The sequence below is a fragment of the Crassostrea angulata genome, unplaced genomic scaffold (assembly GCF_025612915.1).
Source record: "Crassostrea angulata isolate pt1a10 unplaced genomic scaffold, ASM2561291v2 HiC_scaffold_118, whole genome shotgun sequence".
Lineage (NCBI taxonomy): Eukaryota > Metazoa > Mollusca > Bivalvia > Ostreida > Ostreidae > Magallana > Magallana angulata.
In genome coordinates this window covers 5,992-20,000 of record NW_026441673.1, presented here as the reverse complement: position 1 = coordinate 20,000, position 14,009 = coordinate 5,992, and the positions used below count along the sequence as shown (strand labels likewise).

Here is a 14,009-nt window from a genome sequence, read left to right as displayed (position 1 = left end):
TACCTAGAGAAAATAGACAACTGATAGAAAGTATACATTTCACTTTTTACACTTATATATCCACAGCTATTTTAATATAACTTTACACAATTGTTTTATAGGAAATCTAGCCCTACATAAACCGACATTCCAGTCCTCCACATTTTTTAGTACTACCGGAAGTAAGGCTGCTGTTGATGGTCAAAAGAATGACCAGAGTTTGTATTCGGGTCATTGCGCTGTGACCTCTGAGCATCAAAACTACGCTCTCTGGAGAGTTGACCTCCTGCAAAGGCGTAAAATTGAAAGGCTTACCTTACAAGCTTTGACTTCTGTTTCCAAATGGGGTTAGTGATTTTTGTGTACTATGATTTTTACTACATGTATATGGATATCATTTTGTTTTATTTTATTTTTGATATTAACGCGTTTTTGGTTAGTTAAACAAATTCATATATATACCATATGATTCCCCCACGCAACAATACGATAGGTATTTTAAACGTTTATTTTTCTTTTAAATTGTGACTTTATAATGAATTATATGCAAATAATCATCATTTAAATTTAAGATATACGCCTTCTTTTTTGTAATGCATACGTTATGATTAGTTTATTGCTTATTTTGTCTTATGTAAGATATAACTTAAAATTATAAATTTGAATACTGCTTACATTTAACTACCGCAAAATCTACGATAAATGCAATTCAAATTTTGCAACTGAATCTAAATGTTTCTTTTTCACATCTTTTGATAAGTTTTTACCACAGGTTCACTCGAATTAACGTAGCGTCATTAATAACAATCCACTAGCTCTAAATAAAAAAAAGAATTTGAACGATGTTTGCCAATGTTTACATAATATCAGAGTATAAATAAGAATTTGGCAAACATTTTATAAGTCGGAATAAATTCCTATAGTTCCATTAACCAAATATCTTCATTGTGTTATTGAATCGCAGATTTCGGGCATTCAATCATGTTCTAGTTATCACTCAATTTTCAAATGGCTGATTGGTTAATTTGTATTGCTTTCAGCTGAACTTACATAGCAGGTCGTTATTTTTCATAAATTAGCCAGTAATTCTTTTTCTTTTTTTAAAATCCTCATTTTCTGTTATATTGGATTGTAACAATGTATCTTGACAACGTAAAGAACAGTGATAATAACATGTAAGAATGACACGTTTTTCTAAAATTTCAGATGGGAAAAATAATTATACAGGACTTCTTCTGGGCTTTACATTAACAGTTTCTAACTCCACCAATCAAAATGAGGGTGTCGTCTGCTACAAAGACACAAACCATACAAGGTCAACTATACCTTTCTCATTCGATATAAGCTGCCCTGTGATTGGTCAATATGTCTCGTATTACAATGAAAGACTCCCGGACATTAGCTATCCAGCTGGTTACAGTCAATACGCCCAGTCAGCTCTGTGTGAAGTCGAAGTGTATGGTAATTATTGTTTGGATTTTTGTTTGTTGTAGCATCATTCACAATATTTATAGCCTTTTCGCACAAATGTGTGTTTCTATATACAAAACTAGCGATACTTTGCCTTCCTTTTTTTGTATCCAGGTTGTCCAATTTCTGGATTCGACGGTCCGCATTGTGCTGTCCCTTGCTTCTCTAGCTGCAAAAATCGTAAGATCTTTTAGGATTGGTCAATTTTTTTCAAACAGTTTATAAACGTGTCCCAAGTAAAAGACATGCAGCTATTTTCTGTACTAAATCATGCAATATTGTACTATATTTTTTCTACTTTAAACGTTAAAGTGAATTGAACGATTTGTAAACAAAATTGGGGTCAATAACTGATATCCTAGATGCATGTAAATAATATTAAACATGATATGTGATTAATATTCCTATACAGTCGTTTTTTTTTTGCAGTAATTGTCATGTTTTTGTTGGCAAATTATTATGCTTTTCTTAAAAGTTATGAGTTTTGTATATTGAACGGATGCTCTTCGATTCCCACGAGACTCTAGTTCAATGCAATAATGCATCTTTGTTTTTATCGTTAGATCTAGAAAATCTAGCTCTCTGGAAACCAACATATCAGTCTTCCACGCGATCTGGCGCTTCCGGTTCAGAGAAGGCAGTTGATAACCGGAAATCTGATCGGACGTTTCGCGGTGGTCAATGTTCAGCAACTTTACCGGATACTAAAGCAATTTGGCGAGTTGATCTGAAAGATATATATCGATTAGATCGCATTGTGATATATTTTAGGACAGAGAACAAGACATGGGGTAAGATGCGTTAGCGATGTTTTATCTATTAAATTGTCTTATTCTGTTTATGTTGATCATCGGGACATCTAAAGTGAATTTAATAATGAGTTTGGCACGTCTTCTTACTTGCAAATGGTTGTTGTATAGAAACGACATAGAGTATTTTCTTTGTGAGTGTGTTTTTTTTTTCATAATGATTTGTTTTTTCTTAAATCTGCAATATCTGGTCATTATATTTCAAACTGTAATACCGTATGTGAGTTTGTCTTTTTTGCATTTAAAATTAATCTACTTTTTGAATGTAAATTCAAAGGTTGTATGCAGCGTAATCATTCTATACCGAAAATTAGCACCTCAAATGTTGTCAACGAATATCGTAATAGCTCCGACAGCGGCTTCTGAGCAATCGACCATTATATGTGTAGGGTTATATCACATCGTGTTACATGTACTCAACTGCAGCCGTTGATGTAACTGGCGGTTTTTTTTTATATATTAAAAAAAACAAAACGTAGATACATACAAGTTACATCGATAAATTAAAATGAGTAATTTCTACACCACATCATTAAGGAAAACTTTAAGGTTTAAAAGTTCTAGGTAACTTTCAAACTATTGATAAATCATTTTTACAAAAACGTAAATGAGAATCATGGTAAACAACTTCTTGAATGACGATTTCAAGCTATTGATGAATCATTTTTCACAAAAATGTAAATGAGAATCACGGTAAACAACTTCTTGAATGACGATTGTTTGGGAATGCACAAGGAAAACACATAATAGGATTTCGTCTGCTAAACAAGTGTTATCGGTAAGGTGAATCGAGTCTCTTTTTCGTTTTTGGAAAGAATCTAAACGTGTGCTTGTTTATTTTTTATTGTAATGCAGTTTCTCGATTAAATAATCAACTAAATCAATAAATTTATTTGAAAAAGCAAATACTTGCTTTTACGATAATTATTTTAATGAATGGACAACGTTCAAACGTCATAAATAGCGTAAAGCACCGAACATCAATATACAATAGTCAGCATAACAAAAGAGATGTGTTGTGTTTGTACTATGCTAAATTAATAGGCAGGGTTTAATACATTAATTATGCACTCGCTTCCAGCTTGTTTACTATGTTTCAAGCCATGACTAGTATTTATATAATAGTGTTGAGTTGTGCATGTACTATGCCAAATAATAGTCAGGGTTTGATTCATGTTGCATGAGCCGGAGGCGAGTACACTATCAAACCCTGACTACTATTTAGGCATAGTACATGCACAACACAACACTATTGTTATTATTATGCCGAGTTTTGTATATACTGACGTGCTTTGCTTTAAGTAGCTGTGACGTTTGAGCGTTGTCTTGTCCCATAAAATAATCACCGGAAAAGCTAGCGTTTGTTCTTTCAAAGTAATCAATTGAATTCAAATTGATTGAAACTTTAATCAACAAGTTGTTGTACAATAAAAAATCAACAAATGTTCATGTTCTTTTCAAGAAACAAGGGACGTTTCACTTTACCGACAAGACTAGAAATGTTTAGCAGACGATTGCATTTTGTTCTTGTACATTCTTTATCAAGCGTCATTTAAAAAAAGTGTTTTTGTGATTCTCATGTAGAATTTCTTTCAAAATTGTTTAATCCATTTGTTCAAAAGTCTATCAAAACTTTAACTAATAAAATTATCGTCAATGATGAGGTGTTTTTGGAAAGATTTATAAATTTAATTGCTTGATGTCAATCGTATGTTTCTACGTTTTATTAGGTCACCTGAGTCACTCAGGTGACCTATTGCAATTGGTCTTCGTCCGTTGTCGTGCGTCGTGCGCCGTGCGTCGTGAGTTAACAATTTTACATTTTTAACTTCTTGAAAACTACCAGGCCAATCGATACTACTTTTAGTGTGAAGCATCTCTATGGTAAGAAAAATCTATATTGTGAAATTCATGGTTCTACCACCGATGGGGTGCCGTGGGCGGGGCCAAATAAGCAAAAAAAAAAGCCAAATTTTCAAAAATCTTCTTCTCTACTCCCACACATGCAGGGAATAAACAGGTTGCATATTTATGATGTCCATGAAGCCCTCTACCAAAATTGGGAAATTCATGGCCCCTGGTTCAGGGGTTCTGGCTCTAGGGTGGGGCCAATAAGGACCGTATTGTGACGAACCTTGTCAATACTGTAACCCCAAAACTGGGGAATGTATTGGAGCCTGCAACCCAGGATACTATGGTGAACAGTGCAAATTCTACGATCGGGGTAATTTTTTTTACTTTTCATGATCAAATGAGCTTTTTTTTCTTCAAAATGATTATTTCTCACATCCTTTAAGTATTTTTTTGTTTTTTCATAATTAACTTTGATACCTAGAGAAAATAGACAATTGATAGAAAGTGTACATTTCACTTTTTACACTTTTATATCCACAGCTATTTTAAAATAACTTTACACAATTGTTTTCTAGGAAATCTAGCCCTACATAAACCGACATTCCAGTCCTCCACATTTATTAGTACTACCGGAAGTAAGGCTGCTGTTGATGGTCAAAAGAATGACCTGAGTTTGTATTCGGGTCATTGCGCTGTGACCTCTGAGCATCAAAACTACGCTCTCTGGAGAGTTGACCTCCTGCAAAGGCGTAAAATTGAAAGGCTTACCTTACAAGCTTTGACTTCTGTTTCCAAATGGGGTTAGTGATTTTTGTGTACTATGATTTTTACTACATGTATATAGATATCATTTTGTTTTATTTTATTTTTGATTTTAACGCGTTTTTGGTTAGTTAAACAAATTCATATATATATACCACATGATTCCCCCACGCAACAATACGATAGGTATTTTAAACGTTTATTTTTTTCTTTTAAATTGTGACTTTATAATGAATTATATGCAAATAATCATCATTTAAATTTAAGATATACGCCTTCTTTTTTGTAATGCATACGTTATGATTAGTTTATTGCTTATTTTGTCTTATGTAAGATATAACTTAAAAATATAAATTTGAATACTGCTTACATTTAACTACCGCAAAATCTACGATAAATGCAATTCAAATTTTATAAGTCGGAATAAATTCCTATACTTCCATTAACCAAATATCTTCATTGTGTTATTGAATCGTAGATTTCGGGCATTCAATCATGTTCTAGTTATCACTCAATTTTCAAATGGCTGATTGGTTAATTTGTATTGCTTTCAGCTGAACTTACATAGCAGGTCGTTATTTTTCATAAATTAGCCAGTAATTCTTTTTTTTTTTTTAAATCCACATTTTCTGTTATATTGGATTGTAACAATGTATCTTGACAACGTAAAGAACAGTGATAATAACATGTAAGAATGACACGTTTTTCAAAAATTTCAGATGGGAAAAATAATTTTACAGGACTTCTTCTGGGCTTTACATTAACAGTTTCTAACTCCACCAATCAAAATGAGGGTGTCGTCTGCTACAAAGACACAAACCATACAAGGTCAACTATACCTTTCTCATTCGATATAAGCTGCCCTGTGATTGGTCAATATGTCTCGTATTACAATGAAAGACTCCCGGACATTAGCTATCCAGCTGGTTACAGTCAATACGCCCAGTCAGCTCTCTGTGAAGTCGAAGTGTATGGTAATTATTGTTTGGATTTTTGTTTGTTGTAGCATCATTCACAATATTTATAGCCTTTTCGCACAAATGTGTGTTTCTACATACAAAACTAGCGATACTTTGCCTTCCTTTCTTTGTATCCAGGTTGTCCAATTCCTGGATTCGACGGTCCGCATTGTGCTGTCCCTTGCTTCTCTAGCTGCAAAAATCGTAAGATCTTTTAGGATTGGTCAATTTATTTCAAATAGTTTATAAACGTGTCCCAAGTAAAAGACATGCAGCTATTTTCTATACTAAGTCATGCAATATTGTACTATACTTTTTCTACTTTAAACGTTAAAGTGAATTGAACGATTTGTAAACAAAATTGGGGTCAATAACTGATATCCTAGATGCATGTAAATAATATTAAACATGATATGTGATTAATAATCCTATACAGTCGGTTTTTTTTTGCAGTAATTGTCATGTTTTTGTTGGCAAATTATTATGCTTTTCTTAAAAGTTATGAATTTTGTATATTGAACGGATGCTCTTCGATTCCCACGAGACTCTAGTTGAATGCAATAATGCATCTTTGTTTTTATCGTTAGATCTAGAAAATCTAGCTCTCTGGAAACCAACATATCAGTCTTCCACGCGATCTGGCGCTTCCGGTTCAGAGAAGGCAGTTGATAACCGGAAATCTGATCGGACGTTTCGCGGTGGTCAATGTTCAGCAACTTTACCGCATACTAAAGCAATTTGGCGAGTTGATCTGAAAGATATATATCGATTAGATCGCATTGTGATATATTTTAGGACAGAGAACAAGACATGGGGTAAGATGCGTTAGCGATGTTTTATCTATTAAATTGTCTTATTCTGTTTATGTTGATCATCGGGACATCTAAAGTGAATTTAATAATGAGTTTGGCACGTCTTCTTACTTGCAAATGGTTGTTGTATAGAAACGACATAGAGTATTTTCTTTGTGTGTGTGGTTTTTTTTTCATAATGATTTGTTTTTTCTTAAATCTGCAATATCTGGTCATTATATTTCAAACTGTAATACCGTATGTGAGTTTGTCTTTTTTGCATTTAAAATTAATCTACTTTTTGAATGTAAATTCAAAGGTTGTATGCAGCGTAATCATTCTATACCGAAAATTAGCACCTCAAATGTTGTCAACGAATATCGTAATAGCTCCGACAGCGGCTTCTGAGCAATCGACCATTATATGTGTAGGGTTATATCACATCGTGTTACATGTACTCAACTGCAGCCGTTGATGTAACTGGCGGTTTTTTTTATATATTAAAAAAAACAAAACGTAGATACATACAAGTTACATCGATAAATTAAAATGAGTAATTTCTACACCACATCATTAAGGAAAACTTTAAGGTTTAAAAGTTCTAGGTAACTTTCAAACTATTGATAAATCATTTTTACAAAAACGTAAATGAGAATCATGGTAAACAACTTCTTGAATGACGATTTCAAGCTATTGATGAATCAATTTTCACAAAAATGTAAATGAGAATCACGGTAAACAACTTCTTGAATGACGATTGTTTGGGAATGCACAAGGAAAACACATAATAGGATTTCGTCTGCTAAACAAGTGTTATCGGTAAGGTGAATCGAGTCTCTTTTTCGTTTTTGGAAAGAATCTAAACGTGTGCTTGTTTATTTTTTATTGTAATGCAGTTTCTCGATTAAATAATCAACTAAATCAATAAATTTATTTGAAAAAGCAAATACTTGCTTTTACGATAATTATTTTAATGAATGGACAACGTTCAAACGTCATAAATAGCGTAAAGCACCGAACATCAATATACAATAGTCAGCATAACAATAGAGATGTGTTGTGTTTGTACTATGCTAAATTAATAGGCAGGGTTTAATACATTAATTATGCACTCGCTTCCAGCTTGTTTACTATGTTTCAAGCCATGACTAGTATTTATATAATAGTGTTGAGTTGTGCATGTACTATGCCAAATAATAGTCAGGGTTTGATTCATGTTGCATGAGCCGGAGGCGAGTACACTATCAAACCCTGACTACTATTTAGGCATAGTACATGCACAACACAACACTATTGTTATTATTATGCCGAGTTTTGTATATACTGACGTGCTTTGCTTTAAGTAGCTGTGACGTTTGAGCGTTGTCTTGTCCCATAAAATAATCACCGGAAAAGCTAGCGTTTGTTCTTTCAAAGTAATCAATTGAATTCAAATTGATTGAAACTTTAATCAACAAGTTGTTGTACAATAAAAAATCAACAAATGTTCATGTTCTTTTCAAGAAACAAGGGACGTTTCACTTTACCGACAAGACTAGAAATGTTTAGCAGACGATTGCATTTTGTTCTTGTACATTCTTTATCAAGCGTCATTTAAAAAAAGTGTTTTTGTGATTCTCATGTAGAATTTCTTTCAAAATTGTTTAATCCATTTGTTCAAAAGTTTATCAAAACTTTAACTAATAAAATTATCGTCAATGATGAGGTGTTTTTGGAAAGATTTATAAATTTAATTGCTTGATGTCAATCGTATGTTTCTACGTTTTATTAGGTCACCTGAGTCACTCAGGTGACCTATTGCAATTGGTCTTCGTCCGTTGTCGTGCGTCGTGCGCCGTGCGTCGTGAGTTAACAATTTTACATTTTTAACTTCTTGAAAACTACCAGGCCAATCGATACTACTTTTAGTGTGAAGCATCTCTATGGTAAGAAAAATCTATATTGTGAAATTCATGGTTCTACCACCGATGGGGTGCCGTGGGCGGGGCCAAATAAGCAAAAAAAAAAGTCAAATTTTCAAAAATCTTCTTCTCTACTCCCACACATGCAGGGAATAAACAGGTTGCATATTTATGATGTCCATGAAGCCCTCTACCAAAATTGGGAAATTCATGGCCCCTGGTTCAGGGGTTCTGGCTCTAGGGTGGGGCCAATATGGCCATATAGTAAAAATGTATTAAATCTTAGAAAATCTTCTCTACTCCCATATATATTTGTTAAAAAGTAAATGCATGATTATAATGTCCATGAAGCCCTCTACCAAAAGTGTGAAATTCATGACCCCTGGGTCAGGGGTTCAGGCTTTAGGGTGGCGCCAAATATGGCCATATATAGTTAAAATGTATTAAATCTTAGAAAATCTTCTTCTCTACTCCCATATATATTTGTTAAGAACTAAATGCATGATTATAATGTCCACGAGGCCCTCTGCCAAAATAGTGAAATTCATGACTCCTGTATCAGGGGTTCAGGCTCTAGGGTGGGACCAATATGACAATATAGTAAAAATGCATAAAATCTTAGAAAATCTTCTTCTCTACTCCCATGAATATTTATTAAAAACTAAATGCATGATTATGATGTCCATGAAGCCCTCCACCAAAACTGTTAAATTCATGACCCCTGTGTTCAGGCTCTAGGGTGGGGCCAATATGGCCATATAGTAAAAATTTATTAAATCTTAATGTGTTTTTTCTTTACTCCAACACATATGGGAAAAAACTGAATAGATGGTTATGATGTCCATGAAGGCCTAAATTGTGAAATTCATGGCCCCTTGGTCAGGGGTTCAGGACTTGGGGGGGGGGGGGGGGGGCAATATAGTGTTAATGCATATAATGTTTAAAAATCCTCTTCTCTATTCTCACACATCTGTATGAAAAACTGACTTCATAATTATGTTTACCATCGTCGGTGACCCACGTGTGATTCACATCGATTCTCTCCATCATCACCCGTGGGTCACTAATGAAATTTTGATTTTCATGTCCCCTGGAGTATGGGTTTTGACTCTAGGGCAGAGCCAAACTGGATGTATAGGTCTTAATGCATATAATGTTTAAACATTATCTTCTTTACTCCCACACACCTAAAAGGAAAACTGAATTCATGATTCTGTAGACCAGAAGTTTTTCACCAAAATTATAGGTTTCATAGTTCTTTTTGAAAGATTTCAGGCAGGGAGGAGATCGTTATTACAGATTTATAATTGTTCTACTGCAGAATGAAAACTAATTAAATGCATATATGAGACTCGACAAGTTTGTGTATGGGTTATATGCTTCTCAGGTGACCGTTAAGGCCAATTTGCCTCTTTTATATTTAAATACCGTCAGACATATCATCGGCTGCTGTAGTGTAACGATAACGCGTTGGGCTTCAAGACGTAATGCTTTTAGTAGCACGAGTCCGAAACCCGCTGTCGGCGCTTGCAATATTTTCGTTGTAAACATTTGCCGTGCTCTATTTCGGCATAGTATGCTTACGCTATATAAACCCATTGTATACTATGCGAAAATAGATGAGTATTAAATATATAGAGACAAACTGACAAGAGGCATAATAATTCGGCATAGTAGATGCACAACTCAAATCTATGATAATAAGAATATGAACTGTAGAAAAAAAACCAAAAAATACATTACATGTTACCGGTAAACACTGTAATAATAAATGTACTAATATTTCTATGCACATCTTTTATGACAACTTTGAATAACGTTGTGCAGATGAACACAACCCTCATAGAGCTGTGCCCCTTGGGTTCTACCTCTACATCTCTAACACAACCGATATAACGACCGCTGTCCGATGTTATCACGCTAATTATTACACAATCTACGATCTTCCGGATGTTATGCACATTTTCTGCACATTGTCCGGACGTTACATCATATACTACAACGAACGGAAAGAAGGATATGTCTATCCTGCAAACTATTCCCAGTATGCATTTGCTGATTTGTGTGAAGTGGAAGTCTATGGTATGTTTTTGTTGCATCTGGATTTAGGAAGAGAATTTGAAGATAGTACGATTCAAGGTTTTATTCAGGTTTTCCGATCCGATTCTCAGCCTCAAAGTTTGTTGTTTTTTTTATCGGGGGGGGGGGGGAGGAGTATATATCTTGTGTTTTTCATGATAAAAGTCTCATGTTTCTTTTAAACGTTTTACAAGAGATGAAATAAAATAAAAGTTTTAGATTGTATCAATTCATTTCACAAAGTTATTGCATGGATATAATATAAACGAGTTTTAAAAAAAAGCGCCGGTGCACCCGTTGCTCGAATTCTTTATCATCATGTCAAGTAGTTCTCCGTGAATCCACTACGCCTAGCACGTAGTTGTGTACCTGATGGTAATACAAACACTAGAATACTACTACATGTAGTAATTAAAATTGTTCGTATAAAAGATTTATGGTACGGATACAAGAAATCCGGATAATTTAGAGTTATCGAACCTTGCTGAGGATCGGAGATCGTTAAGTGTATAGACTGTTGATGTCTTCATGATAAAGCCCCTGCTCTTTGTTAATTCTTCCATTGTTTTGTTAGCCGATGTTTACCGATGTTAAATACCGTGCTTGCATAGCTTACCGTAATAAGCCTGACCAGAAACAAAGTGAAATATAGTCAACATTAGCTTTAAGAATAAAAAAACTGATGTTCAATAATAAGTTCCCGGCGGTGGAATTATGAATAGGCCCCTTTGATTCATTGATGAAACAAAAACTGTGTAAAAAAATATATCGGATAAACTCCGGAAATCAATAGACTACATTGTGTTTGAATGCCATGTCTTTGATTCTCAAACAATTTGTTTGTAATGATTTTGGTGATAAACAACAAATCAAATTCGGGCTTTTTAAAAGTTGTTCAACCGATAAAAATACTTGTACTAGACCTATTTTAAAGGAAAGTAAACCAATAAATATCCCCAAGTATCCTTCTTATATGACGAGGGTCTTGAATCAGATAGGAAGAATATAGTTTCAGCAATACTTTATGTATAGTTTAAGGAACACTTTAAGACGTTTTTAAAGTTTTTTGATGAATTAATATTTAATTTTGAGGACCTGTAATTTATCACTGAACGGAAATTTGATTAAAACGTAAGTGAGATTAAACCTTCGAGAAAAAAGTGAGAATTTATTGAACAAAATACAGTATATGTTGGTTTAATGTATTTCATCGCAGGCTGTCCTGCCCCTGTAGAAGATGGACCAAGGTGTACTCGTCCCTGCCCAACTAACTGTGAACAGTGTTACCCACATACTGGGGTCTGTCAAAAATGCAAACATGGCTACCAAGGGACTGAATGTGAACCTGGTAAGAGCAGACTTCAGTTTACTGATATTTATATATTGATATTGGCTAGACAATTTATGTTTCAAAATCATAATTATGATTGTTCGATAACACAGGGTCCCTAGTCTAGATGAATATGCTTAGCGTATTTCAGTTTATCGATAGTTATTTTTTTTGTATAATGTGTAGATAATTTAGAGTTCAATCTTTTTTTTTTAAAATAGGTTCGATAATTAAACTTCTTTCATGGTAGTCTTTTGTTTATACTAGTAACAATTGAAGGGACTCATCATTAGGTTGTCAGAAAACGAAAAATGTGAACTTTGCCTATCTTTACAAAAGTAGGACTATCGGAATATTGAAAACAAAATACCTTAGAAAGTGAAGTATGCCTGATTGTGAAACTTGGATGAAAACGTACGAAAACTAAGTAAAGAATATATTTATTTGCTTTGATTGAGTTGATTAAAACACTATGTTATGATAATAGATGCTACAATATTGAAACCAATTATATGAATTGTTTTGAGTTTATTGTATCGAATCGAAAATTTTTACTATATATCGATGTATATTGAAGTTACTGCAGTTTACTTACTATATTTGTTTTCTATAAAAGTTGTTTGCAGTGCCTCTGCCTCCATAAGTATTTCACCAAACAGTACAATTAATAGTCCTGACTACAATGCTATATATTCGGCGGACGGACTCACGCTTCCTTCCAATGGACGACTCCGGGTGGTGTATATCTACATTGCGTTGCCAAAGCTGACATCCGACCTAGCTTACTTGCATATATCTATTGTTAAAGCTGAACATTTCAATGTATTGTTTCTCTCAGACAAAATGGAAAAGACTGAGGTATGATTTAAAGCTTACATAAATACTTTACTAAAGAACACAGTGATCGCTTTTTGTTTCTGTTTGTCGGAGATTGGTATTGATTCCCTGTTTGTTTTTTCTTTGTTTTGTTTTTCTTTAAATTCCACATTATATTTGTTTATTTGTTTCGTGTATGAAGGCGTCAAACACACGATAAACGCTAAAATGCTTGTCTGTTATACAAAATATATGTATATATGCATTTCTGTTTATAATCTAAAACAGCCAGTACTTTAGTAATTAAATTATTTTAGAATTAAAAAATTTTCTTATCACTTAATCAGTAAAATGTCAGTTTAAAATGTAACAATAAAATAAGAATGCTATTTAGATACTTTTATTATTTTGGACAATAATATTTCAGTATAGAAGAACGAGTATTCAAACTGTTCAGAATAATTTTCCATTTAGATATTATAAAACAAAGTAACCGTCTCTTTCTTTCTAGCGTTGTGTGTATTGTAGGAACAGTATTGGACAATGTATCCCGCATCAAAATGCAAATGAAATACACGATCATACCTTTTTAATTTTGTACATTTTATTCAAACATATTCTCTCTCTATTGATTTGCTACTATTAATTCCATTCCTTACATATTATTTTGTCGTTATCTATTGTGATTTAAGACATTTCTATTTGCAAAGAACGCGTAACTTTGAGTTTTGTAATTTATAGCATAACATTTGCCACTCAGATTTATACATAGGTTCATTCTTAATTAAAATATGTAATTTGTTGATGTTTTATAAGTTGTCAATGGCTTATGGAAATAAGATAGATAAATCAATCGTATTACATAGGCAGAATCTGAATGTCCTGTTTCTTATTTTGCAGTATGATCAAGATGTTGTGGGCCCTTTTCATGGTCGCATATATGCACGTACCAACTATGGCTCTGTAACCCAAGCTATCCGTATTAAAGTACGATATAGGAATTCGGTTACCATATCCAATCTCAAACTTCCTCTGAAGACGTGTAGAAATGTTACAGTAAGACAACCAGACATCTTATTAACTGAACTTTAAAAAAATATGTCACAATGAAAAATTATGACAGAAAAACGAAATGTTTAAGTAGTAAAGGAGACGTATAATGTACCTTTGATTTGAATTATTAAACAAATAAATACGTCTCAGACAAAACATCTAGTCAAATACAGAGAGAGACACAGAGAGAGAGAGAGAGAGAGAGA

The 14,009-nt window shown here is 33.5% G+C and overlaps 1 protein-coding gene across 1 annotated transcript in view; it reads left to right on the top strand.

Annotated features, from left to right (window-relative positions):
- LOC128169315 (uncharacterized) overlaps positions 1–13,806 on the top strand; it is a gene marked incomplete at its 3' end in the record, with an annotated part of 14,461 nt that extends 655 nt beyond the window's left edge. Inside the window, exons 3-14 of the mRNA XM_052835468.1 lie at positions 102–197; positions 1,234–1,440; positions 1,564–1,587; positions 4,375–4,482; positions 4,688–4,912; positions 5,594–5,848; positions 5,972–6,037; positions 6,421–6,648; positions 10,353–10,607; positions 11,821–11,952; positions 12,773–12,792; positions 13,651–13,806. Of these exons, the coding sequence (XP_052691428.1) occupies positions 102–197; positions 1,234–1,440; positions 1,564–1,587; positions 4,375–4,482; positions 4,688–4,912; positions 5,594–5,848; positions 5,972–6,037; positions 6,421–6,648; positions 10,353–10,607; positions 11,821–11,952; positions 12,773–12,792; positions 13,651–13,806 (1,772 nt within the window). The remainder of the gene's footprint in view (positions 1–101; positions 198–1,233; positions 1,441–1,563; positions 1,588–4,374; positions 4,483–4,687; positions 4,913–5,593; positions 5,849–5,971; positions 6,038–6,420; positions 6,649–10,352; positions 10,608–11,820; positions 11,953–12,772; positions 12,793–13,650) is intronic.
- Positions 13,807–14,009: the final 203 nt, after the last annotated feature.